This window comes from Peromyscus eremicus, chromosome X (assembly GCF_949786415.1).
Source record: "Peromyscus eremicus chromosome X, PerEre_H2_v1, whole genome shotgun sequence".
NCBI classification, from domain to species: Eukaryota; Metazoa; Chordata; class Mammalia; order Rodentia; family Cricetidae; genus Peromyscus; species Peromyscus eremicus.
Genome location: NC_081439.1, coordinates 3,961,127 through 3,988,749, shown reverse-complemented (window position 1 = coordinate 3,988,749; position 27,623 = coordinate 3,961,127). Strand labels below are relative to the sequence as shown.

The following is a 27,623-nucleotide window of genomic DNA, read 5'->3' as shown; positions in this document are numbered from 1 at the left end:
AATCTAGTAAGTGTCCTTTTACAATATGTACTTGTGTATGTGTACAGAAATGTGCATACACATATTCTATTGGTTTAGTTCTTATGAAAAACCCTGCCTAATATATATTGTACGATTCCATTTATGGGTTGCATAGAGAAGCCAAATTCACAAACAGAAAATACAGTTGCTGCCAGGAACTGGGGGCAGTACATAATGCGAGCTATTATTGTCACTGGGTAAATTGTTTCAGTTTTGTAAGATGAAAAAGATTCTGGAGAGTTGATGTGCAACAATGTCAAATACTTCAGATTATCCATCAATATACCTCAAGTAACTAACACAGGAAATTTTATGATACATGTTATTTTACCACTATTAAAAATAAATTTGGTCAGGTGAGATGACACAGCAGGTAAAGGTATCTGCTGCCAAGACTAATGACATGAGTTTTCTCTTTAGGACCCACATTGTGAAAGGAGAGAGCCAACTGATGTATGATGTTCTTTGCCCTCCACATATGTGTGCCTTGGTTTTTGTGTGCATGCCCACACATACACACACACACACACACACACACACACACACACACACACACACACACACATTTGTGAATCAATAACAAGTCTACTTAAATTGTTTATCTGGTCTTGATTTAATTTTGGTATGTGATACCTGTCCAGGAAACTGTCTACTTCTTTTAGATTTTCCAATTTTGTGGAGTACAGGTTTTTGAAGTATGACCTAATGATTCTCTGCATTTCCGATGTGTCTGTTGTGATGTTCCCCTTTTCATTTCTGACTTTGTTAATTTGGATATTCTCTCTCTGCCTTTTGGTTAATTTGGATAAGGGTTTGTCTATCTTGTTGATTTTCTCAAAGAACCAACTCTTTGTTTCAATGATTCTTTATACTGTTCTCTTTGTTTCTATTTTATTGATTTCAGCACTCAATTTGATTATTTCCTGGTGTCTACTGCAACTTCTTTATGTGGGCACTTAGTGCTATGAATTTTCCTCTTAGCACTGCTTTTATAGTGTCCCATAATGTTGGGTATGTTGTACATTCATTTTCATTGAATTCTAGGAAATCTTTCATTTCTTTATTTCTTCCTTGACCCATTGTTGATTCAGTGGAACATTATTCAGTTTCCATGAGATTGTAGGCTTGTGTGGTTGTTGAAATCTAACTGTAAACCATGATAAAATACAGGAGGTTATTCCAATTTTTCTGTATCTGTTAAGGTTTGCTTTGTGATTGAGTATGTGATCAATTTTACAGAAGGTTCCATGAGGTGCTGAGAAGAAGATATATTCTTTTGTTTTGGGGTGTAATGTTCTATAGATGTCTGTTAAGTCCATTTGAGTCATAACATCTGTTAATTCCCTTGTTTCTCTGTTAAGTTTCTGTCTGGCAGACCTGTCCATTGGTGAGAGTGGGGAGTTGAAGTTTCCCATTATTAGTGTGTGTGTGTGTTAAAGCTTTAGTAATATTTCTTTTACAAATGTGGGTGCCTTTATATTTGGGGCATAGATGTTCAGAATTAAGACATCATCTTGATGGATTTTTTTCCTGTGATGAATATGAAATGTCCTTCTCCATCTCTTCTGATTAATTTTAGCTTGAAGTCTATTATGTTAGATATTAGGATAGCTACACCAGCCTTCTTAAGTCCATTTGATTGGAAAATCTTTTCCCAACCCTTTACTCTGAGGTAATATCTGTCTTTGAGGTTGAGGTGTGTTTCTTGTATGCAGCAGAAGGATGGATCCTGTTTTTGTACCCATTCTGTTAGCCTGTGTCTTTTTATGGGTGAATTGAGTCCAATGATATTAAGAGGTATTAATGACCAGTGATTGTTAATTCTTGCTACTTTTGGTTTTGGTGGTAGTGGTGGTAGTATGTGTGTGTGTTTCCTTTCTTTGGGATTTGCTGGTGTGAGATTGTCTACTGCCTGTGATTTCGTAGATGCACTTAACTTCCTTGGGCTGAAGTTTTCATTCTAGTACTTTCTGTAGGGCTGGATTTGTTGATAGGTATTGTTTAAATCTGGTTTTGTCATGGAATATCTTGTTTTCTTCATCTATAGTGATTGAAAGTTTTGCTGGGTATAGTAGTCTGGACAGGCATCTGTGGTCTCTTAGTGTCTGCAAAATGTCTGTCTAGGACCTTCTGGCTTTCATAGTCTCCACTGAGAAGTCAGGTATAATTCTGATGGGTCTGCCTTTATAGGTTACTTGGCCTTTTTCCTTTGAAGATCTTAATATTCTTTCTTTATTCTGTATGTTTAGTGTTTTGATTATTATATGGCGAAGGGACTTTTTTTTTTTTGGTCCAGTCTATTTGGTGTTCTGTAAGCTTCTTGTACCTTCATGTACATGTCCTTTTTTAGGTTGGGAAAGTTTTCTTCTATGATTTTGTTGAATATATTTTCTGTGCCTTTGAGCAGGAATTCTTTTCCTTCTTCTATCCCTATTATTCTTAGGTTTGGTCTTTTCATGGTGTCCCAGATTTCCTGGATGCTTTGTGTTAAGAATTTGTTGGATTTAACATTTTTTTGACAGATGAATCTATTTCCTCTATTGTGTCTTCAATGGTTGAGATTCTGTCTTCCATCTCTTGTATTCTGTTGGTTATGCTTACATCTGTAGTTCCTGTTCATTTACCCAGATTTTCCATTTCTAGAATTCCCTCAGTTTGTATTTTCTTTGTTGCCTCTATTTCAATTTTCAAGTCTTGAACTGTTTCTTTCACCTATTTCATTGTTTTTTTCTTGGCTTTCTTGGCTTTCTTTAAGGGACTTTATGTATTGATTTCTTCCAATTTTTTGTTTGTCTTTTCTTACCTTTCTTTAAGGGAATTTTTCAATTCCTCTTTAAAGGCCTCTATGATCTTCATGAAGTTGTTTTTAAGGTCATTTTCTTCTGTTTCATTTGTGTTGGGATGATCAGGTCTTGCTGTTGTAGAACCACTAGGTTCTGGTGATGCCATATTGCTCTTTATATTGTTGAATGTATTCTTACACTGTCATCTACCCATCTCTTCCTGCAATTGGTGCAGATGGGGCCTGATGCTGGGTGGAGTGGTTGGGGAAGATGCTAGATGTGCCCCTGGGGCCTAGGGTCTAGAGAATGGGGCTATCCAGCTGGGAGCTCAGACATTCACCTTGTGAATCAATAAATAAATGAATGTAATTTTTTAAAATTTCATCCATACATAAATGCACCCACTGGTAGTGTCAACAATTAGAAGATAAAGCAGGAGGATTGCCAGTTTGAGGACGTCTTGGGCTATATAATGAGCTCCTGTTTCAAAAAAAATAGAGAAAAAAATTTAAAGAAAATAATTAAATTAAAAAACAAAATAGTTTAAAAGAAGACAAAATGTATACTGTCAAAGAATAAATAACATATTTTTAAAAAGAAAAATTATCACAAAAAATTATAGATGTTAGCTATGGAGAGTGAAGGAGAAGATATGAGTGGGGAAGCAGTGATTTTCTATTTTTAATTGTGGCTGGGATTGCAGAGATATCATCTTTGTAATTATTCCTTAAATGTAGTACATATATATCTACACTCTATTAACACTTTTCATGAAGAAAATTGCCATCAAAAAAAAAGAAAATCTGTTAATGTAATTCATGATGTAAATTGGTCAACTGTTCAAAATTCCATGCTTATATCAATACATGCAAATTCCTTTCAATAACTTCAGATCCATTCCTCACTAAAAATTCTTGGCAAACTAGGAACAGAAAGGCTTCTCTTAAGGTCATAAAGCTGTTTTACACAAAAACCTATGTTAATCATCATACTCACAGCTGGAACAAATCAAAGTTTCTCCTTAGCAATAAAGAATAATTCCTAGTATTGCATTGTGTTCAAGACTCTGGCCTATGAAACATAAGGCTCAAAATAAATATAGGTGTTGAAAGGAATAAGAAAGACTACTTGAAAATAGTGTGTATGTATTGAAAATATAAATAAATTTATACAAAAGTATCCAAGGTTATAAATATCAAAACAATCTGCAAAACTCACTTGCATTTCTGTGTGCTGGTACTAATAGATAGACAGAAAATGAAATGTTTAAAAAGTATTGCTTACAATATCCCCATGAAATACAAAGTACTAGGGAATAAATCTAATGAAATAAGTGCAACAGAGGGATGTGTCAACTCATGGAAAGCTTTGAATGATGCCCAGGTTTGGATTTGCTGAGATATTCCTCATAAAATTATCCTTTAGCCTGTGTATGTTTCATTTACATGCCAAGGTGATGAAGGCCTTAATTAGATCAACAGCAGTGGAGAGGGAATTTTCATGAGCTGAGATTGAAGAAGCCAGAAGGGTATGTTAGGGATTAGCTTGAAAGGAGGAAAGAAGCCCAGAATGTTTTATAAATAGTAAGGAAGGGTAAGAAGGACAGATAGCCTATCTTCAAATACAGTGATAAGAGGAGTTGGAGAGAGACAGTGCTTACAGCCATTGCTCTAGGATCTATGTAGCAGTATCCTTCAATTAGAACAGAAAAGGAGGACTCTCGTATTTCTGGTTTGAGCAATTAAAGCCATAGAGACACTATTACCTAAAGTAAAAAAAAAAAATAATAAATAGAAGATGACAATATATATTTAGAGAAAAAGGGGAAAGATGTTGGTTATTTGGCTGATCACTCACCAGCAATCTCAAAATATGCAGTGGAAGGGTTTGGGGTTGGTATGAAGTGAGACCAAGTCACACTAGGAGATCTTCAGAGGATCTGCACATGAACATTAACCTTTGCTGGTCCACAGGGATAGGATCCATCTGGATGATCTCTGAGGACAAGGTAAGTCATCAAATTATACCTATTGCTTAGACATTTTTGTATTGATTAAAAAAAACTCTAAGGCCAGGTAATGTATAAAAGAAAGTTTATTTGGTTCACACAACTCTTCCCTTCCAAGGGTTGTGCCCCTATGAACCCAAAACCTACTACCTCTCAAGGCAATGACTTTGAGTGGGAGTCTAAGCCCAACATGAGTTCTGCCATGGACAAAATATATTCAAACCCTAGCACTCCCCTTGGGATGAGTCAGTGTAAAGTGACTGAGGGTTTAGATGATGGATGACAGTTGTTGCAATGGTTGAGTCAGCACAGGAATAAAATAAAGAAAAGCCAAGTGTTACTCTCTGGGTCTCTCTTTCTATATATTTTTTACATTTTATTCAGTCTCTCCTCTCTCTCTCTCTCTCTCTCTCTCTCTCTCTCTCTCTCTCTCTCTCTCTCTGGTTTGTACATGCCACAGCATGGGAGGTCAGAGGATAACCTGTAGAAGTCAGTTCTTTCCCCTAACTATCTGGGTCCTGGGAATTGAACTCAGGTTGTCATCCCTGCTGAGCCATCTCACTGGCCCAGTGACTCTCGTATTTCCAGTTTGAGCAATTAAAGCCATAGAGACATTATTACCTAAAGTAAAAAAAATAATAATAAATAGAAGTTGACAATGATAAGTATTGGTTCGGTGAATAGTTGTGAGAGGACTAAATTAACTCAAAAACACAGTGACAGTTCCAAGCAACAAAAATATTTTGATTAGCAGTTATTATTAAATGCCTTCGTTTCTGAAGAACAGCTTTTTAAGCTTCAGCTCATCCTAGGAGGACTGAACTAATAAGTATTAAAATATCAGAGTATTATAGTTTGAATGTTGAGTGACTCCAGAGGCTCATGTATTCAAACACTCATTTCCCAGCTGATGGTGCTGTTGGAAGTAACAAAGAACCTTTGTGATAGACGGTCCAGTTGACTGACACAGACCACGAGGGGCAGGCTTTGAGGATTATATCCTGGCCCAAAGTCTAAGGACTCTGCTTCTTGTGTGACATCACAATGTAACCTGCTGCCTCCCACTCCCATCATGACAGAGCAAGACAATTTACCACCCCATCTTCCCCATTAAGACATACTGTATAATTCTGTCCTCCCGTCTGTTGCTTGCATCAGGTATTTGAAAATGAACAACACAGAAAGCAATTCTGAAAGAGTGACAAACAGTTTGGTTTGGTTTGGTTTGGTTTTCTCCAATATATTCCTAATGCTCAGGCCTTGGCATGTGACATCCCAATTTGGCTCATAACAATAGATTAAGGACAGAAAGATAGTTCAGCTGGTAAAGGTGCTTGGCATACAAGCCTGGAGACCTCATTTCAACCCCCCGAACCCACATAAAAGTGGAAAAAGAACTGACTCCACAAAGTTGTCCTGATGGGGAATATTACTTTAAAGTATGCTGCATTTTTTTCTACTGCTTTTGTTAACAATTCAAAGATGTGTTTAATTAAAGAAAATTAACCTGTGATCAGGAGGCTGAGTCAGCAAGTAGCTGATAGGAAGTGATAAAGAGGAACCACCTGTAGCAAAGGTTTTTTGTTTTTGATTTTTCAAGTTGGGACTGAGAGAAAGATAGGACACTGGGTTTTTTGGAAGACACCTGCAAAGGGAGAAGGTTAGCTACTTGCTATTCAGCCTCTCTGAGAGAGCAGAATTCCACCTAAACCTTTGAACTGTGAGTTCTTTAGATTTAGATAAGTTCCCTTAGTAACTTTGAAAGAGTCAGTGTCTGAGGGAACAGAATCCCCTCAGGCCGTGGCAGGAAGCCATTGCTTAAGGGGCAGCCACTGTAGATAATAAAAAAACAGATAACAACATTGTCCTCTGACCACACAGGCACAGTGGTACATGCAACCCCACACACATCACATACACACACACACACACACACACACACACACACACACACACACACATACACACACACCACATACACACTAATAAGTTTAACTTTAAAAAATAATATCCTAAAGTGAATGAAAATACTAACCACAATGCCATATTACTACACCATACTCCAAAAAGAATAAAATGGAAAATTATAGATAATGCCAAGTACTAGGAAGGCTACAGAACATCTGAATTCCACATATACTGCTGGTATAAATGTGTGCAACTGATTTGGATAATCATTTGTCAATATTTACTAAAAATGAATATACCCATAACATCAACTCCTTTAGGTATAATGCCTAAACATATGTTCACAGCAGTCCTTTTTATAAAAGCTCTAAGCTGGAAATTATTCAAATGTTCACCAACAACAGAATGGATAAGGAAATCCATTGAAAACTGCAGAATGATGAGAATGTTAACTATAATTACAAATGATATCAGGGACATTACAACATAATATGGAGCAAAAGAAGTCAGTCAACAAGAAATAATACATACTATATGATTCATTTTATATAAAGTAAGGGCTGCTCAACTATTGCCTATGGGCTGGCCACCTGTTTTGGTAATTAAAGTTTTATTGGAAGAGAGCCACATTCATTTGTGTGTATATTGTCTTTGACAGCTTTAGTGCTACAATTGCAGAGTGGAGTAGTTGTGACAGAGACCATCTGGCCTGTAAGCCGAAAATATTTGCTCTCTGGCTCTTTAAGAAAAAGTTAGCCAACCCTTGCTATAAAATAAAGTTCAAAAACAACCAAAATTAATCTCTGGTACTAGACGTCAGGATAACATGTAGGATGAGAGAACTGTAAACATTATTATGAATTTCCCCTTTTCTCAAAGCCATAATAGAAAATCTCACATAGATACAGGAGTAGCAACTATTACCATAATAATGTCTGGGTTTTATCTACTGCTACTGTGTACATAATGCTGACCTCATTGAGACAGGTTTCCATGGACACAGTTAGAAGGACTGAAGCAGAGGTAAAACATTAATCCAGAAAACAAAGAGTATGTGTATAGATTTGAAACTAAATCAAAATATAAATTACATCTATGACAGTGGGTTATTGTTTCCATCTGTGAATCTCAACCAAGGACGATTTTGTATCTCCAAGAGACATTTGGCTAAGTGTAGAGACAAGAATTGTCACAAGCTGATGCTACTTCAGGGCAAAGGCCAAAGGCCAAAGATGCAGCACAGTAGCCCTCCTGAAATACACAGGACAGATTTGGAGTTAGTTTTGTTTTATTTATGTTCCTGCATATTTGTCTGTGTAGGTGAATGCCATATGTGTTCAGATTCCCACAGAGGCTAGAAGATGGTATCAGGTCCCTGGAGCTAGAGTTACAAATGGTTGTGAGCTGTCTGCCATGGGTGCTGGGAACTGAACTGAGGTCCTCTGTAAGAGCAGCAAATACTCTTAACCTTTGAGCCATCTCTCCAGTCTATTGCATTAGGTTTTTGTTTGGGTCAACATACCTAAGAAAATCATTTAAAATATTCCTTTTGGCACATGGTTTTAATCTCTGGTCAGCTGGATCTATTATTTGAGGTATGAAGTGAGACAGAGCATTATGATGGCAGGAGAAGGACACAGGCTGCTGTCCTCATGGTAACCAGAAAGCAAAGAAGAGTAACTTGAATGGACTAAGCACAAGATAGACCCTTCAAAAGCATGACCCCAGTGACCTACTTCCTCCAGCTAAGTCCTACCTTCCACAGTTCCATCACCTCCCAATAATCTAGTCAAATTTTGAATCCATTAATAGGTTAATCCAGTCATAATGTCAGAAGTCCAGTGCTGTGGATATCTGTATGCTGTGAATGTGTTGCTCTGATTGGTTAATAAATAAAACGCTGATTGCCAGTAGCCAGGCAGGAAGTATAGGCGGGACAAAGAGAGGAGAATTGTGGGAGGGGGAAGGCTGAGTCAGGAGACGCTGCCAGACGCTGCCGCCATGAGAAGTAAGATGTAAAGTACTGGTAAGCCACAAGCCATGTGGCAACATTAGGCAATTAATAGAAATGGGTTAATTTAAGATATAAGAACTAGATAGCAAGAAGCCTGCCACGACCATACAGTTTATAAGTAATATAAGTCCCTGTGTGTTTACTTGGGTCTGAGTAGCTGCAGAAGCTGGGTGGACACAAGAAAACTTCAGCTACAGTCCTCCTGATCTAATTCTTTTTGAAAATGCCCTCCAAACACACCTAAAAGTATGCTTTACTATTCCCCTAGCTGTCTCCCAATTCTACCAACATCTACTATCAAAGGCCCACAATGACATAACAATTTGACCCAAAATATTAGTATTACTCAGTTTGAAAAATCATGGTATGAGCCAGCTTTTAGGAACCCAGTGCCTATGGTGGGACACCTTGTACAGCCTTGGTGCAGGGAGGAGGGGCTTGGACCTGCCTCAACTGAATGTATCAGGCTCTACTGACTCCCCATGGGAGACCTTGCTTTGGAGGAAGTGGAAATGGGGGGTGTGTTGGGGAAGGAAGGCTGAGGGACTGGAGGAGGAAGAAGAAGGGGATCTGTGGTTAGTATGTAAAATTAATAGAAAATTTCTTAATAATAATAAAAAAATTTAAAAAAAGAAAAATCATGCTGAATGAATATCAAATTTAGTGCCTGTATAAGAAATACGTCATCTGAAGTAGTTGCAATATGTAGCTGGTGAGATGGTTCAGTGGAAAATGATGCTTGTTTTCCTAAATTAGATCCTAAATTAGATCCCCTGGACCTACATTGTGGAAGAAAAAAACTCCTGCATGTTGTCCTCTGGTCTCCACATGCACACGTGATCATCGTCCCCACTGTTCCACACATATACTAACAATGAATAAATAAATGCAATTTTTAAATTGATAATTAATAGTAATAATAAGTAAGACTAAAACTATGTTGTCTAGTCACTATTGACTATGAGTACTTGGAATATAGCTAATGCAATATTAATAAATTTAACAAAAGCAAATGATTACCATGTGGAACAGTGAAAGACTAGAGCGTAGACTCAGAGACTGAATCCTTACTTGAACCTGTTACTAAAACCATGAAAAGGAGTTTTTCAATTTGTGTCAGGGCCCACAGAGGCTCCCTAGTAAGGCCTTACTCAAGGTCAGAATGTGAGCTTGCTTTACCCAGCAGGGCTGCATAATAAAATGATTTGGCCAAGGGCATGGTTACCAGGTGTTTTGAAGGGTCTACACTTGTTGGTACTTTATACCTCAAACTTGGAAGGTAGAGATCTTTTGCCCCTCCCCTTGCTTATGTACAAAAAACTCATCATGATTAAACTTGAGGTGACTAGGTATTGAGCCAGGGCCCTCCCAAAGCTATCCTGTGTCTCTGTCTTTTTCATCATCTCCATTTGTATTTCTATCTAATACATCCTCATTCCTCTCTCCTCCCTCCAAGAACCCTTCAACAGGTCAGAGCTGGTCTCCTACACATCTTCAATATTATTTACCCCTATTTCCTAACTCTAAGTTACTGAGTTACTTCTTTTTTTTTCAATCAACAAATGTATCAGTACACTTTTTTTTGCATTACTTGAATTAACTAAACTTGTCTTTTTCATTTTATTTTTTCTGGAATATTTATTTATTTACTTACATATTGTGTTCATTTGTGTTTTAGCTGCATGTATATCTATGTGAGGGGGCCAGAACTCCTGGAACTGAAGTTACAGACAGTTGTAAGCTGCCATGTGGGCCCTAGGGATTGAAGCCAGGTCTTCTAGAGGAGCAGCTAGTGCTTTTAACCACTGAGCTGTCTCTCCAACCCTAAACTTGTCTTTTTCAATTTTTTATTTATTATTTTATTCTTTGACAATTTCATATATGTGTATAGTGAATTTTGGTCATTTTTACCTCCTTACTTCCCTCTCTTTTCCTTCCTCTCCCACTAAAACCCTTCTTCCCAACAAGCCTTGTCCTACTTTCATGTCTTTCTGTGTATGTGTATATGTATGTGGGGGGAGGCTGAGTTTAATTAGGGCTGCTTGCATGGACATAGGTGGGAGTCTATTTATTAGAGCAAGGGAAACATAACAGTGGCTACATCACTGAGGACTCTGGTTCTCCTTTCTCTAGCAACTATTACCTGCCATTAGCTCCTCAGGGAGGAGTGGGACCTCATGAGCCCCTCCCCAATCCGAGATAGAATGTGGATGTAGGACCAATCTTATACAAGTAACCACAGCTGCTGTGAGCTCATTAGTGTTGACAGCTATGTCATGTTCAGAAAATATCACAACACTCTATCCTCTGGCTCTTATATCCTTTATGCCCCTTCTTCCATGATATTTCTTTGGAGGAAGTAATAAAGATGTCTCATTTAGAACTGAGCATTCAACAGTTACTTATTCTTAAAACTCTGACTAGTTATGAATCTCTTCATTAACTGTCACTCCTTGCACAAAGAAGTTTCTTTGACAAAGGTTCAAAGCAATATTAATCTATGGGCAGAACATAAGTATTTAGAAGACAGTTGGACAACAGGTCAGTTTATCAAAACAACAGTAGTAAGATCTCCTCTAGGGCCTATGACACCACCAGCCACAAGCTCTTAATAAGGTAGGTTTATAGTACCAGGCATAGGGCCAAATTCTTTATAGGCACAAAGAAAGCTGTGTGTGTGTGTGTGTGTGTGTGTGTGTGTGCATTCTATGACTTCTTTTGTGTGTTTTTAATTATGAATCATTTCAAACATAAAAGTATAATAATATATGGGTCTCATATACCTGCCTACTTCATCTGGCATCTTGCTAGAGCAATAAGACAACAAAAGGAAATCAAGAGGATACAAATTGGGAACAAAGAAGTTAAACTTTCACTATTTACAGACAATACAATAGTATACATACATGACCCCAAAAATTCTACCAGCGAACTCCTACAGCTGATAAACACCTTCAGTTATGTGGTGGGATACAAGAGTAACTCAAAAGAATCAGTAGCTCTCCTATATACAAATGATAAACAGGCCAAGAAAGAAATTAGAGAAATATCACCTTTCACAATAGCCACAAATAATATAAAATACGTTGAGCTAACTCTAACTAAGCAAGTGAAAGACCTGTATGACAAGAACTTTAAGTCTTTGAAGAAAGAAATTGAAAAAGACATCAAAAAATGTAAAGATTGCTCATGGATAGGTAGGATAACATAGTAAAAATGGCAATCTTACCAAAAGCAATCTACAGATTCAGTGCAATCCCCATCAAAATCACAATTCTTCACAGACCTAGGAAGAATTGTGATTCAACTTCATATGGAAAAACAAAAAACTCAGGATAGTTAAAACAATTATGTACAATAAAGCAACTTCTGGAGGCATCACCATCCTTGATCTCAAGCTCTACTATAGAGCTATAGTAATAAAAACAGCTTGGTATTGGCATAAAAACTGACATGTGGACCAATGTAATTGAATTGAAGACCCTGACATTAATCCATGCACCTATGTGTAGTAGGAGAGGCCCATAGGGTCAAGGAAATTTGCTCAGACCAGTTACCAAGGCAGGCACATAATGTACTCATTATGAGCCAACCTGGAGTCTGTCTGAGGGCCTAGCAACAGGAGCTGTCAGAGTTCCTGATCAATGTCAGAGTTCATGATCATGCCCAGCCAATGAGGGACGACCATACAATGCTACCAGATTGCAACACAGACTGGGTGCTGGGAGGAAGATATATAAGGCCTTCCCCATTATTAAATAAATGAATTTATTATTTGCCTTCAACTGACTCCTAGTGTCTGTGCTGTTGACGAAGCCACACCTTCTCACCCCCTCCCCTGTTAGGATCCAGCAACACCTATGAGCATCTGATTTTTGACAAAGAGTCAAAACTGTACAATGGAAAAAAGCATCTTCAACAAATAGTGCTAGCATAACTTGATGTCAACATATAGAAGATTGCAAATAGTTCCATATCTATCACTATGCACAAAACTCAAGTCAAAGTGGATCAAAGACCTCAACATAAATCCACTTACACTAAACCTGATAGAAGAGAAAGTAGGAAGTAGCCTTGAACACAATGGCACAAGAGACTACTTTCTAAATATAACACCAGGAGCACAAACACTGAGAGCAACAATTAATAAATGGGGCCTCCCGAAACTGAGAAGCTTCTGTAAGGTAAAGGATACCATAAATAAGACAAAATGACAGGCTACAGAATGGGAAAAGATCTTCACCAACCCACATCTGACAGAGGGCTGATCTCCAAAATATATAAAGAACTCAAGAAACTAGACACAAGATACCAAAAAATCCAATTAAAAATGGGATACACAGCTAAACAGAGAATTCTCAACAAAAGAATCTCAAATGGCTGAAAGACATTTAAGGAATTACTCAATATCCTTAGTCATCAGGGAAATGCAAATCAACACAACTCTGAGATACTGTCTTACACTTGTCAGAATGGCTAAGGTCAAAAACACTGATGACAGCTTATGTTGGAGAGGATGTGGAGTAAGGGGAACACTCCTCCACTGTTGGTGGGAGTGCAAACTTGTACAGCCACTTTAAAAATCAGTATGGTGCTTTGAGATCTCTGGCAGCAGTTAACTTTGCAGCTCACACACGATTGAGCCTGTATGATAATGAGTATTCCGAGACAGGTAATACCTGGAGGGCGCTCACCAACCTAAGACAGAGTGCTTGTGTGGCCTGGGCAGGCATCTCCATGATGGGTAAGGTGACCTGCTGACGTCCCACGCAACCTAAGTCAGAAGCTCATTTTTTAGTAAAAGGGGGACCTGTAGGGTCCTGGCCCCCATTTTGAGTAACTGTTGCCTTGCTTGCTGACCTTGACCTTGATATCCTCCCTATGCTAATTCCCTGCCAAGTTCCACCCTCCTGAATGCTCAAGGAAAGATCCTTGTCTATGTATCCTGCATAATGGATGTTAACAGCTTAGATGCAAGATTATAAAACATGGGTAGCGAACTTCTGCCCTCCGGGGTTCTCCCATTGTGCTGTAAGCCTGTATTTAAGACCTCCTCCCTCCTTCAATAAATGATATTGGCGGGGGGGGGGGGGAGCAGCACGTGCTCTTCCTGTGGAGCCATCTCTCAAGTTCCAAAAAAAAAAAAAAATCAGTATGGCGACTTTTCAGAAAATTGGGAATCAGTCTACCTCAAGACCCAATGATATCATTCTTGGGCATATACCCAAGGAATGCTCAATCATACCACAAGGACACATGCTCAACTATGTTCGTAGCAGCCTTATTCATAATAGCCAAAACCTGAAAAAAAACCTAGATGCCCCTCAACCAAAGAATGGATAAAGAAAATGTGGTACATATACACAATTGAGTACTACTCAACTGTAAAAAAAAAAAAAAAAGACATTATAAAATTTTCAGGCAAATGGATGGAACTAGAAAATATCATCCTAAGTGAGGTAACCCAGACTCAGAAGGACAAACATGGTATGTACTCACTCATAAGTGGATACTAGATGTAAAGCAAAGGATAACCAGACTCCAACTCACAGCTCCAGAGAAGCTAGCTAACAAGGAGGACCCTAAGAGAGTTGCATGGATTACCTTGGAAAGGGGAAATAGATGAGATCTCCTGAGTAACCTGGGGTGAGGGGAGCAATAAAGGGTAGGGGATGAGGGAGGACAATAAAATGGATGGTTGAGCTGGAACAGGGACAGAGTGGGAGAGCAACGAAAGAGATTATCTTGATAGAGAGAGACATCATGGGGATAGGGAGAAACTGGATGCTAGGGAAGTTCCCAGGAATCCACAAGGATGACCCCAGCTTAGACTACTAGCAATAGTGGAGAGGGTGCCTGAGCTGGCTTACCCCAGTAATCAGATGGTGAATACCTTCCCTGTCGTCATAGAGCCTTTCTCCAGTAACTGATGGAAGTAGATGTAGAGATCCACAGCGAAGCACCAGACCAAGGTCCAGGAGTCCAGTCAAAGAGGGGGAAGAGGGATTCTATGAGCAAGGGGCATCAAGATCATGATGGGAAAACCTACAGAGGCAACTGAACCAAGCTAGTGGGAACTCGTGAACTTTAGACCAACAGCTGTGGAGCCTTCATGGTACTGAACTAGGCCCTCTGCATAAGGGAGACAGTTGTGTAGCTTGATCTGCTTAAGGGACCCCCTGGCAGTGGGATCAGGATCCATCTCTGATGCATGAGCTGGTTTTTTAGAACCCATTACCTATGGTGGAGACTTTGCACAGCCTTGATGCAGGGGGAAGGGCTTGGACCTGCCTCAGCTATTCAGCTGAGTACATTCATACCAGGTTTGCTGATTCCCCACGGGAGGCTTTATCTTTTCAGAGGGGAGAATGGGGATGGGTTGGGAGGAAAGGCTGTGGGGAGCAGGAGGAAGGAAGAGAAGGGGATCTGTGGTTGGTATGTAGAATGAATAAATAATGTCTTAATAAAGAAAAAACAAAGAATGTATGTGTCAGCAAAAACAAACTCCAAATGGATCAAAGACTTAAATGTAAAACCTGAAATTGCTAAAAGCAAACATAGGCTGTACCATATGTGATATAGGTTTAGGAAAATGTACTGAACAGTAGGCATTCATGAATTTATTCCCCCTCTGCTCTTGCCTATGGATATGACTAGTTGCTTCAAATTACTGCCTACACTTCTCTAAAATGACAGCCTGTAACCTATTGCTGTGTTTTCCTTCCCTAACGTGCATTTTGTCCAGATATTTTATCACAGTATCAGCAATGGAAACTAAGACATTCCCCAGATGAGGAGATGCTATCTCAGCTACTGATAACTATCATCATTTTATCAAAGACTTCACTTAATTCCTTTTAACCTGCAGGGTCGCTGTCTGTTTCCAGACCCAGAACCTCCCCAGTCAGCCTTTCTGTCCTCCTCATTTTATATCTCTGTTCATGCTCTATGCAGACAGTTTGTTTCTCCTTTTAAAGCTCAGTTGTAGCTTTTCTTGTTTCTATATTACTTTTATAGATGTTAAGAACCTGAGAGGTAGAGCAAAAGCCCAGCAAATAAAAGTAAAAAGCCAGAGCTGCCTGGTGCCATGAGGCCCAGATGCAAGGAGGACACCTACAGCTTCGTCCCTGGACACTTGCCCTGGGCTGGCAGAAATCAGCCATGAGCCTGCCCAGTGCCTCTGGCACCGCATGGTTGGGCACCATTGTGGTAGGTGAGTATGTGCTGGAGAAACGGGAGAGAGAGACGGAACTGTTCATGTGCTGAGGGGAGAGGTGGATCTGGGGAGTCGATGGCAGTGAGGGACTGGCTGACATGGGTGGTCTGCTTGCCATCCAGGACCATGGTGATGTCCGGCTGCCCGTGGGCTGCTGCTAGGGGCCATGTCTGGGTCTAACTCAGACCCACATCCCTGACTCAGACGTGGCGGTCTGTATTGATGTCTATGGCTCCTGTTATCACCAAGGGCCCTGCGGATGCCAGGGAGGCTGGGCTGCTACCTCTGACCATGCTGTTATCCAGAGGATGTGCCCCCACAGGAGCCATGCCAATCTTGGAGGCCTGTGCTGCTACCTGGGTCCATAGTGATGTCTGGGCCAGACTGCTAATGACACTGCAGACCATGTCTGAGTCCATGGCCCTACCAAAGCCAGGATCTGTGTTGATGTCCGTGGTTCCCGTTACCATAGAAGGCCAAGCGGATGTTCAGGGTCTAGGCTGCTACTTGGGGACATATTGGCACTCAAGTGCCACGGTGCCACTGGGGCCATGCCAATCTGGGTGACCTGCAATGCCAGGTAGGGCCATGATGGTATTTGGGCATGGGCTGCTGCCAAGGACTATGTTTGGGTCTGTGGTCCTACTGAAGTCTGGGTCTGTGTTGACATCCATAGCCGATGTTGCTACCAAAGGCCACATAGATACCTAGGATCTGGGCCACCACCTGTGGCCATGTTGTTGTCCAATGGCCATGCCACTGCCAGGGCCATATAGACATGAATAATATGCTCTACTGACAGGAGTCATGGTGTCCGTCAGGCCAAGCTGTGGCCAGAGCCATTTCTGGGTCTGTGGCCAAGGACTACATTGATGTCTGAGGCTCCTGTTGCCATTGAGGGCCATGTGGATGCCTGGGATCTAGGCCACTACCTAAGGCCATGTTGGTGTTCGAGGGCCACACAGCCTCTGGGTCTAGGCTGCTATGAGTGACCTACACTGCCAACCAGGGCCATGGTGACATTCAGGCCCAGGTTACTGACAAGGACTGTGTCTGGATCTGTGGTCCAACCACAGTTAGGGTCCATGTTGATATCCATGGCCTACGTCACCACCAAGAGCCACAGGGACATCTGGGGTCTGGGCTGCCAACTAGGGCCATGTTAGTGTCCAAGGCCCATGCTGCAGCTGACCATACAGATCTGGGTGTCCTATGCTGCCACCTGAGGCCAGAGTGTCCTCTGGGCCTGGGCTGCTGCCAAGGGCCATGCCTGGGTCTGTGGCCACACCACAGCCTCAGTCTGTGTTGATGTCTGTGGCTCTTGTTATCACCAAAGACAGTAAGGATAGGGCTATACAGGGTTGGCCCTGCCCCTCACTGGTTGCAGCACTAGGGAGAACTGGTCCTGCCCCTCACTGGTTGCAGCACTCAGGAGAGCAGGCCCTGCACCTCATCTGAGCAGCACAGTAGAGCTGACCCGGTTGGCAAGGGTGCAGGTGAGCCAGCCCTGAAGGCATGAGAGTGGGAGAGCTAGCCCCACTAGCTGTCTGTCACATGGTGTCATGGGCAAGGGAGAGATGACCCCTCGCCCCTTGCCACCTACTACAGGCAGGAATGCAGGTCCTGAGGTCACAAGAATGGGAGAACTGACCCTGCCCTTCACTGGCTGCAGCATTCAGAAGAGTGGGCCTTGCACCTTGCCTGGTCAGCACACTAGAGATTACCCTGTTGGAGCGGTGGAGAGTTTGCACAGATGAGCCAGCCCTGAGGGCATGAGAGCAGGGAGTACTGGCCCTGCCCCTTGCTGCCTGATACGTTGGGTAGGCTAGCTGGGGCAGTGCTGGAGAGCTTGCCCTGGTGGCCATGATGAGGGAAAGCTGGCATGTAGATGTAACCAACCGTCTTATTAAATAAGAAACACAGAACCAATGCAAAGAAGAAAGCCAAGAAGTCAGAGCTAAGAGCTAAAACCTTACCCTTCCTCCTGCGGTGGTCCTACCTCTCCAAAAAAGAGCTACTTCCTATGTTAAAGTCTTTATAAAGACTTTCGGTTCTGCCTTCTCATTGGTTGTAAACCCAACCACATGACCGCCTCGTCACTGCCTGTCTGTATAGACCTCCAGGTCTTCTATGGTTGGTATTGAGATTAAAGGCATGTGTATCCAATGCTGGCTGTATCCCTGAACACACAGAGATCTCTTCCTACCAAGTGCTGGGATTAAAAGCGTGTGCCACTACCGCTCGGCTTTCCTATGGCTTGCTAATAGCTCTGACCCCCTGGGCAACTTTATTTATTAACATACAAATAACATTTTAGTACAAAATAAAATATCACCATACTGGCACATTGACCAACCCAGCTACCACCCAGGCCCAGAACTAGGGCTATGAGTTGGCCCATCCTGACATCCAACTATGAACTGCTAGAGCATATAAAAGGACCAGATCTGCAGACCCAAAGCTACAGGATCTGCATGACACAGGACAACAACAGGATATCCACAGGAGTCCCAACGAGGGCTCAGTATCAAGGGTGTAGCAGAAGCCAGAGGCCTTGAACCAGACCAATGACTCATTGCAATGAACACTTGCAAGTAAAGATATATGGACTAAAGGGTATACTGTGTGACTCAGCTTCCATGCCAAGGCTTTTTTTTTTCTTTTTTCCTTTGTTTTTCTTTTAAATTTTATTTTATTTTGGGGGACGGTTGCAAGAGCAGAGGACAGATACAAAGGGGCAGGGAGATGAATGGGATCAGGATGCATAATGTGAAATTCACCAAGAATCAATAAAAAGTTAAAAAAGAGAATATTTGTATGCTTCAGTTAATTTTTCAGGTTGAAATTTTGCTCAGGTGAAAAGTAAAATTTGTACACATTTATCGTAACCTATGTTTTAATATACATGTACATTGTGGAATGTCTTAGTTGGACTAATTAATATGTGTTGAGAAGAGTTAATATCTATTTTCTTAGTAATTTTCAAAGTAAAGTACATTGTTATTACTTATAAGAAGAAAACAGTAAAAAGCCACACATGCCTTTAACCACAGAACTGTGGAGGATGGAGAAAGGAGAATCGTTGTGGTTTCAGGCCACCAGCCTTACTCCAGGTTCAACAAGAAAATAAGACAGAAAGTGCTAGAACAGGACACCTGAAATTCTCCTCTATTCTCTGAAACTCACACATACACATAAATCTAGAGTGATATCTTACCAGGAACCCAGCTTGATGACTTTTCACATTTTCCTTTTTCAGCATTAGTCTTACTCCAAGTATCTGAAATTGAATTCAAGGACTAGGGATGTAACCCAATGGTAGGGTATTTGCTTAGCATGCATGAAACCCCAAGTTTAATCAACAAACCCTGAAAAAAAAGAGAGAAAATGCTTCTAAACCATCCATGTTTAAATGAACTCTTTATAGACAAATTACATCCATAATAGACATGTTTCTATTTTGCTTTTATATATATTGTGATTATTTATCTCAGCCTATATCCTCCTTCAGGGCTTCAACCCCTTCAACCATGTTTCAAAGTTATCTTTGTACCCTCTATAACCCAGAAAATTACCAAGCATACAATTCAGGTACTTGTAAAAGTTGGTTTCATTAAGCCAAGTGCACTGGAACAAAAACGCTAGAACAAATTCAAGAGGAGTGTATTTCAAACACTAAAATCCAGTCTCTCAAAGCTAGCATGATCCTTTCCTATTGTGTGACTTAGAACTTAAGTTAAAAGGAAACACAGAGGACAGATTCCAGAATCACTTCACAGATAAGTCAATGGTACTATGTGACATATGGTTATGGTGGTGGATGGGTGTGCAAAGAAGAGGAAAACATCACAACTGACCCCAACTGTCTAACTCAGATAGATAGTGCTAACCAACACAATAAGTATTAAGGTGAAAACAGATCTGGGGAAAATGTAAGGTGTGCAGTCTGTTATGCTGAGTTTGAAATTTTGCATACTTCACACCTACATCTCAGATTGACATGTGGATGTCATATTTACAACAATTGAGAAAGATCTCTGATCACAAAATTTCATCTGGGCTATAAAAAGGTATAATATTTTGATAAAGTTATTGTAAGTTATCCACAACAATTTAGGAAATATAATAAGTATAAACATCTTATGTAAAATTGTCATTCTCCCAGAGTTTGCATAATTTCTCTTGATGAGGCATGTAACTGTTGCAGCATTTGCGTAATTGATAATTTGTGCGTAATTTTCTAAACTTTGGAACATAATTATCACCACTTGTGTTGCAGTTAACACTGAAATGAAACACATTGGTGAAATACTGTAGACACCAATGAAGTTTTAAAGATAGCAAACAAGGAAAAAGAAAGAAAAAATTGTGATTACTATAAGAATGGCAGGCTTCTGTCAAATGCCACATGATTTAACATAACTCAGGGTGAAATAAATTTGGACATAATCAGAGCACTAATCTAAAGCAAATTTGAGTAAGCTTTTGATGAAGCAAACCAACATCAGAATTAGTTTTAATTCCAACTTTCCATTATATATTTGAATATGAACAAGCCATTTAAACTCTCTGTGCCTTAGTCTCCTTATCATAATTTCAAATGGAATTGTCAGTGAAGATCCTTCCAATTCCTCCAGTTTGTTATCCAAGCATCTGGTCTGCATGGTATTCTCTTGGATTTTTAATGTCTTATTCGTTAATACCCAGCACGGTTGTCCCATTGTTCCATTGAAAAGATTAGATTAGATATTGCTTTAAAAGGAGTTAAAGGAGTTTTGAGAAGTTAAAAAATGCTTTATAAATATACAACATAATATTATAAAATTATTTTATTTTTTTTGGTCTGTGTGTGTGAGTGTGTGCATGCTTGAGAGAGAGAGAGAGAGAGAGAGAGAGAGAGAGAGAGAGAGAGAGAGAGAGAGAGAGAGACATGCATATGTGCAGGCCTGTGCTGTGCAGCAGTTTCCTCCAACATTGAAACATTCTACCTCCCAAGGACTCCTTAAGACAGAAGATAAACAACTCAAAATGGCTTTAGGAAGTCTCTGAAACACACCAGATTCAGTGGGCCCATTGCTTCTGGAGTAAACAATATAGACTTCTGGGGTTCACTCTCAGACAAGCTGAGGTGCAAAGACAACTCTGAGATCAAACCAGCTGCCTGGAAAAAGCAGAAACAGCCAAGCTGCCTGGGCAGAGGTTCAGACCAACTGAGGCACCTGGAAATGACACTCTCCAACCTGTTGAGTTGCCTGCAGGCTGTGCGATGTGCTCCAGGACCCCAACTTTTGTGAGCTGTCATTCATATGGGGGTGGGCTTTAGTAATACAGCTGTCTTTGAGTCATTTCTGTTCCTGTAACTAACCCTTCATTCATACTCCTGTAAGTAACCCCAATAAAACTCATCGGTTCACCAAACTGGACTTTGGTAGTAAGTATCCATATTTTGGTCTGTTCTGGGCTCGCTGTTTTGGGTGAATAGATGTGTGTATTGCATCTCCCCAGGAAAAGTCTTGTCACATAACAGGATGTTCACATGTGGTTTTTTGTGTGTGGAAGCATGAGGCAAATGTCAAAAATCTTTCTCAACTGCTCTTCCTGTGTTATTCTTTTTCTTCTTTTTCTTTTCTTTTTTAAGACAGGGTCTCACTATGCAGCCTGGAACTCACTATATAGACCAATCTGGCCTTGAACTTACAGAGATCTACCTGCCTCTGCCTCTCAAGTGCTGGGATTAAAGGCATGTGCCACCGTGCCCTGCTCTACGTATTTTTTTAAAAGGAGGATCTCTCAATCAAACACAGGGATCTCTTATACATCTGTTCTTGTTAGTCAGCTTGCTCTGGAAATCTTGTCTCATCCTTCTTTATGAGGCTAGAATTGCAGGTGGACCACCAAGCCTACCCAGCAGATTTGGGGATCTGAACTCCAGTTTTCCTTCTCTCCTGGAAAATAATTCAACCACTGAGCAACCTCCCCAGCCTCTGTTTTATTTATATACATTCTTACATACATAAATCCACATCAATAAAATTGTTCTGAAATTGAACATGGGATTCTATTAGCTACTTAACAAAACATTTCACAAATTCTGAAACTGGCGTATAAAGTAAATATCATTAAGATAATTTTTTCCAGAGGTGTGGTACCAAATGTCATAGAGAATAAATGCTGTACTGTGCAGTTACTGTTGTTGCACTCCATTATCAAGCCAAACTTAAAGATATGATAGCAATAGTCATTTTAATACCTTGCATGGCTTCTGACAGTGAGAAGTTTGAAGAGGCTTCGGCTGGGAGGTTCTAGTTCAAAGAATCTCATTGGGTTGCAGTTGAGCACTGAATGGTGCTAGAAAGGTGGGGAGCACACACACAATGATGATAATGATGACAAAAATTTTTAAAGAAAATTTTATAAAATCATTAAATATAGTAATTTGATTAGGGTGCCAAGAAAAATATCTTACTCTATACATTTGAGTTTTACCTACCAATTTCTTCAACTTCCATAGTGGAAAGAAAAATTTTTGGTGTCTACCAATGAAAACAAAGCAAAAATATTATAAACAGGTTGTTAATATAACAAATCATTGAGGTATTTTACTTGTTTGGGGCTAAATATTTGTAATTTTTTACACTTCAAATCAGATACTGAATTTTGACTGGTAATACTTGATCTGTATTTAAGTATCATAATATTCACAATTGGAAAAGTAGACTTGTTTAATCTAACATGACAGTGCATGCCTGTAGTTCCAGCACTTGGGAGGTAGAGGCAGGAAGATCAGGAGTTCAAGCCCAGCCTCAGCTATATAGTGAGTTTGAAGCCAGCCACAGCTACATAAGACTCAGTCACAAAACATGGGAGGGCAGGGGAACCACACACCTAGTCTCACTTGTCTTAATTTTTAATAAAGTATTCTTAAATTTTTCTACTGACTGCATTAAGTATCATCTTTAAGATTTATTTTGAATCTCCTGGAGCTGAAGTAATAGGCAGTTGTGAGCCACTCATTGTGGGTGCTAGGAATGGAATTTGGGCACTGTGCAAGAACAGTACTTGTTTTTAATTGCAGAGCCTTCTCTCCAGTCCTGAATATTTTTTAGTTTTCCTTTTGAGACAGGATTTCATGTATACCAGGCTGGCCTTAGTCGCCTGGCTCAGTCTTCCATGTGCTAGGATTACAGTCATGTATCAGCACACCCAGTTTGCTTTTGGTATCTTACAGTTTGGTTTTTATGTTAGATTTGTTTCCTTAAAGTATGTGTGCATAAATAACCAAAGAGCATACTGGTTATGGTTATACACAAAAAGAATCTGTCCTAGTAAATGATTTATTATTGACATAAAATATATGTGATAAAAATTTATTATAACCATTTTTCAGTGTACAATTTTGTGGTATTAAGTATATTCACACTAATGTATAACCACACCATTATCCATTGCCAAAACTTACTCATCATCTCAATTTGTATCTCTGTTACCACTGCACAATAACCCCCCTTTCTTCTACTTCAGTAACTACTGGCCATTAGACTACTTTCTGTAGTCTATGCCTATGAATTTTCCTACTCTTGGTTCCACATACAAATGAAACAATGTGAGAGCTGTCTCTTGTATCTGACTTATTTCACTTAGCATAATATTAGCAAGATTTATCCATATTGTAGCATGCATTGGGATTTTACTTTTAAGGATGAAAAATATTCCTTTGTTGTATGTACCATATACATTCATTTGTTGGTGGATATTTGGGTTGTTCCTATCTCTTGACTCTTGCAAAACAATGCTGCTATGGTCATTGGGATGCAAGTATCTACTTGAATCTTTGCTTTCTAATTTTTTGGTTATCTACCAAGATGAGGAATTATTGAATCTGATGACTATTTTTTTGGTGGGAGAGAGGAAACTACAAGATTGGTCTTAGGTGTTTTAAATAAACATTTACATATATTCTCATCAGGATTTAATTGAAATTGCATTCATTTTGTAAATAAATCTAGTGGGTACTGCTAAGGCAATTTTCTTGACACACATAATGAAATTTTACCCAGATAGGAACTCAATTTTTTTCTTTACTTAGCCATAAATCTGCATTATACCCTATCCTCCCAAGACTCAGAGACCATCAAGGTGAGGGGAACAGAATGGTTGTAAGAGCCAGAGATCAGGGAAGACCAGAGAAAAAGTGTCTTCTGGACAAGACAGGACTGTTGTTGTGGCTATTTGTTTGTTTGTTTTGTTTTTTTTAAACATGTTTATTACAACAGATACAATTCACATCTGACTAGCTCTGTTGTAGCATGAATCTTAAAGAGTCTTATTAATAAAAACAAACTCAAGGCCAGTTATTGGGGTGAGTGCTGGAAGATCAGAGAAGCAGAACAAGCCACAGCCACCTCACCTTGCCAATTCCTCAGCTGATCCTGTTTCCTCAGACTGGAAGCCTCTGAGTCCTTATCTAGAATGAATCTCAGCTGAACTGTTCTGCTCAAAAGCCTAAAAGCTTAACCAGGCCAAAAGTTTAACCAGACTAGTTACTGGTATTCACGCCTTATATACCTTTCTGCTTTCTGCCATCACTCTGTTTCCTCTGGTTGTTGTTGTTTGGTTTTTTTTTTTTTTACTCTTTGCTTTTGTGGGAGTCTGCCACCCAGCTCCCAAATAAATCATATTCAGAGTCTTATTCTTATTTAGGAATGCCAAGCCTTAGCTTGGCTTGTTTCTAGCCAGTTTTCTTAACTTAAATTATCCTACCTACCTTTTGCCTCTGGGCTTTTTCTTTTTCTTCCTTCTGTATACCTTACTTTCACTCTTTTTTTTTCCTTTAGAATTATTTTATTAAATCATAAATGTACAACAGCTTCTTAACTCTACACATGCACTTAAATTTTTAAAGGAAAAACGTTATGTCTTATTACACCATGATCCTGGCAAATAGCTTTTCAAAACTTTTGAGAAAAATCTTAAAAAAGGTTTCACATGTCACCTGAAACTTACAAATTTAACATTATCAAAGAAGGAATGCTTCTACACTCTTACAAAGACCACTAGAAAGAAACAACAATTAAAAAGCTAAGAAACTGTCTCAAAGGCATTTTTTTTACAATCCTTCCTCCACAGTAAGGTAATGTTATTAAATAATCCAATCCATTCACAAAATGGCTCTCTGCATCTGCTCTGGTGTCTTCTGCCATATCACTGCATATTTATGCATGACTGAGATAAGAGTTTCCTTAACATTGTTATTTCGATAACCTGAAGCTGTTCTATTACCTCTGGGCTCTCATCCTCTCCTATTTATACAGTGAAGCCCATGGTAAGTAGGAAGAAGCTCAGTATCGGCTCCTCCCACCATAGCCCCCACTTCCTCCACTTCCTCCAGGACCATAGTTTCCTCCACCATATGGTCCTCCCATGTTCCTGCTACCACCAAAGTTTCCACTCTTCTTTGGGCCATAGTTAGAAGGTTGCTGGTTATAATTTCCAAAATCATTGTAATTTCCACTTCCATAATTTCCTCCTCCATAGTTGTCATAACCACCTCCGTAGCCCCCACCCTGGTTGCCATATCCAGGTCCTCCACCACCATATCCTCCTCTTCCTCCTCCATAACCAGGGCTACCTCCAAAATTGCCACCTCCAGGTCCTCCTCCATACCCATTATAGCCATCCCCAAATCCACGTCCACTTCCATATCCATCAGATCCCCCCCTAAAGTTGCTTCCTGGTCCTGGTCCAAAATTGCCGCCGCCACCACGAGAATCCCCGAAACCAAAGTTTCCTCCTCTTCCACTCCTTGAACTTTGGACCTCCTGCATTTCTTGTCTAGACAATGCCTTTCTAACTTCTGCATTGTGACCATTGATGGTGTGATATTTTTGCAATACAATTTTATCCACAGGATCATGGTCATCAAAAGTAACAAAGCCAAAGCCTCTTTTCTTCCCAGACTGCCTATCAGTAATTATTTCAATAGTATCAATTTTTCCATATTCTTCGAAATAATCTCTAAGGTGGTGTTCCTCAGTATCTTCTTTAATTCCACCAACAAACAGCTTCTTCACAGTCACATGGGCACCTGGTTTTCCAGACTCCTCTCTTGCTACAGCACGTTTTGGCTCAACTACCCTGCCATCAATGGCATGAGGCCTTGCAGCCATGGCAGCATCAACCTCGGCCATGGAGGAGAAAGTTACAAAACCAAATCCTCTTGATCTCTTGCTTGCAGGATCTCTCATAACCACACAGTCTGTGAGCTTTCCCCATTGCTCGTAGTAGTTTCTCAAACTTTCTTCTGTGGTTTCAAAGGTTAAGCCACCAATAAAGAGTTTACGGAACTGTTCCTTTTCTCTCTCCATCGCGGACTCTGTCGCTTCAGCCCGATTTCCCGCAGCCGAGCGAGATGAGAAAGATCTCCGCGGACGAACGCGCACGGGACTCGTCCTGACGCTGTGGGAGAGCAGCCGCTGCTCCGAGACACCACGCAGGGGGGGGGGGGGGGACACCTGCACACAGGACCCGGCGCCGCTGCTACTCTTACTTTCACTCTTACTCCATGGCTGGCTGTGTAGCTGGGTGGCTGGCCTCTTCTTTTCTCACTCCTTCCTCCCTCTCTCCCAAAATTTCTTCTACTATTTGTTCTCTCTGCCTGCAAGGCCTGCTTATCTTTCTTCTGCCTTGCTATTGGCCATTAAGCTCTTTATTAAACTATCAGGTGTTTTAGACAGGCAAAGTAACACAGCTTTACAGAGTTAAACAAATGCAACACAAAAGAGTGCAACACATCTTTGCATCATTAAACTAATGTTCCACAGCATAAACAAATATAACACATCTTAAAAGAATATTCTTGGGGTACATTGATTCCTAATTTTCTGAGAAAACACCATACTGGTTTCTAAAGTGGCTGTACAAGTTTGCATTCCCACCAATAATGGAGGAGTGTTCCCCTTACTCCACATCCTCTCCAACATAAGCTGTTATCAGTGTTTTTGATCTCAGCCATTCTGACAGGTGTAAAACAGTATCTCAGAGTTGTTTTGATTTGCATTTCCCTGATGACTAAGGATATTGAACAATTCCTTAAATGTCTTTCGGCCATTTGAGATTTTTCTGTTGAGAATTCTCTATTTAACTCTGTAGCCTATTTTTTTAATTGGATTGTTTGGTATTTTGATGTCTAGTTTCTTTCCAGGAATCCACAAGGACAACCCCAGCTTAGACTACTAGCAACAGTGGAGAGGGTGCCTGAGCTGACTTACCCCGGTAATCAGATCAGTGGATATCCTCACTGTCATCATAGAGCACTCATCCAGTAACTGATGGAAGCAGATGCAGAGATCCATAGCCAAGCACCAGGCCAAGCTCTGGGAGTGTAGTCAAAGAGAGGGAAGAGGGATTATTTGAGCAAGTCGAGGGATCAAGATCATGATGGGGAAATATACAGAGACAACTGAACCAAGCTCATAAGATCTCACGAACTTTAGACCAACAGCTGTGGAGCCTCCATGGGATTGGACTAGGCCCTCTGCATAAGGGAGACAGTTGTGTAGCTTGATCTGCTTAAGGGGCCCCCTGGCAGTAGGATCAGGATCCCTCTTTGGTGCATGAGCTGGCTTTTTGGAGCTCATCACCTATGGTAAGACACCTTGCACAGCCTTGGTGCAG

At 40.3% G+C, this 27,623-nt stretch overlaps 1 protein-coding gene across 2 annotated transcripts; it reads right to left on the bottom strand.

The window, feature by feature from the left end:
• Nucleotides 1-24,768: 24,768 nt before the first annotated feature.
• Nucleotides 24,769-26,442, bottom strand: LOC131898842 (heterogeneous nuclear ribonucleoproteins A2/B1-like). Of its 2 annotated transcripts, XM_059250072.1 has the most exons (2): nt 25,594-26,442; nt 24,769-25,473 (listed from the first exon to the last, which is right to left on the bottom strand). In XM_059250072.1, the coding sequence occupies exons 1-2, from the start codon at nt 26,312-26,314 to the stop codon at nt 25,289-25,291; spliced, it is 906 nt and encodes a 301-aa protein (XP_059106055.1). In that variant the 5' UTR covers nt 26,315-26,442; the 3' UTR covers nt 24,769-25,288. The 2 variants fall into 2 exon arrangements, with proteins under 2 accessions (XP_059106055.1, XP_059106054.1); XM_059250071.1 differs by having other exon boundaries at nt 24,769-26,442.
• Between the last annotated feature and the right edge of the window lie 1,181 nt (nt 26,443-27,623).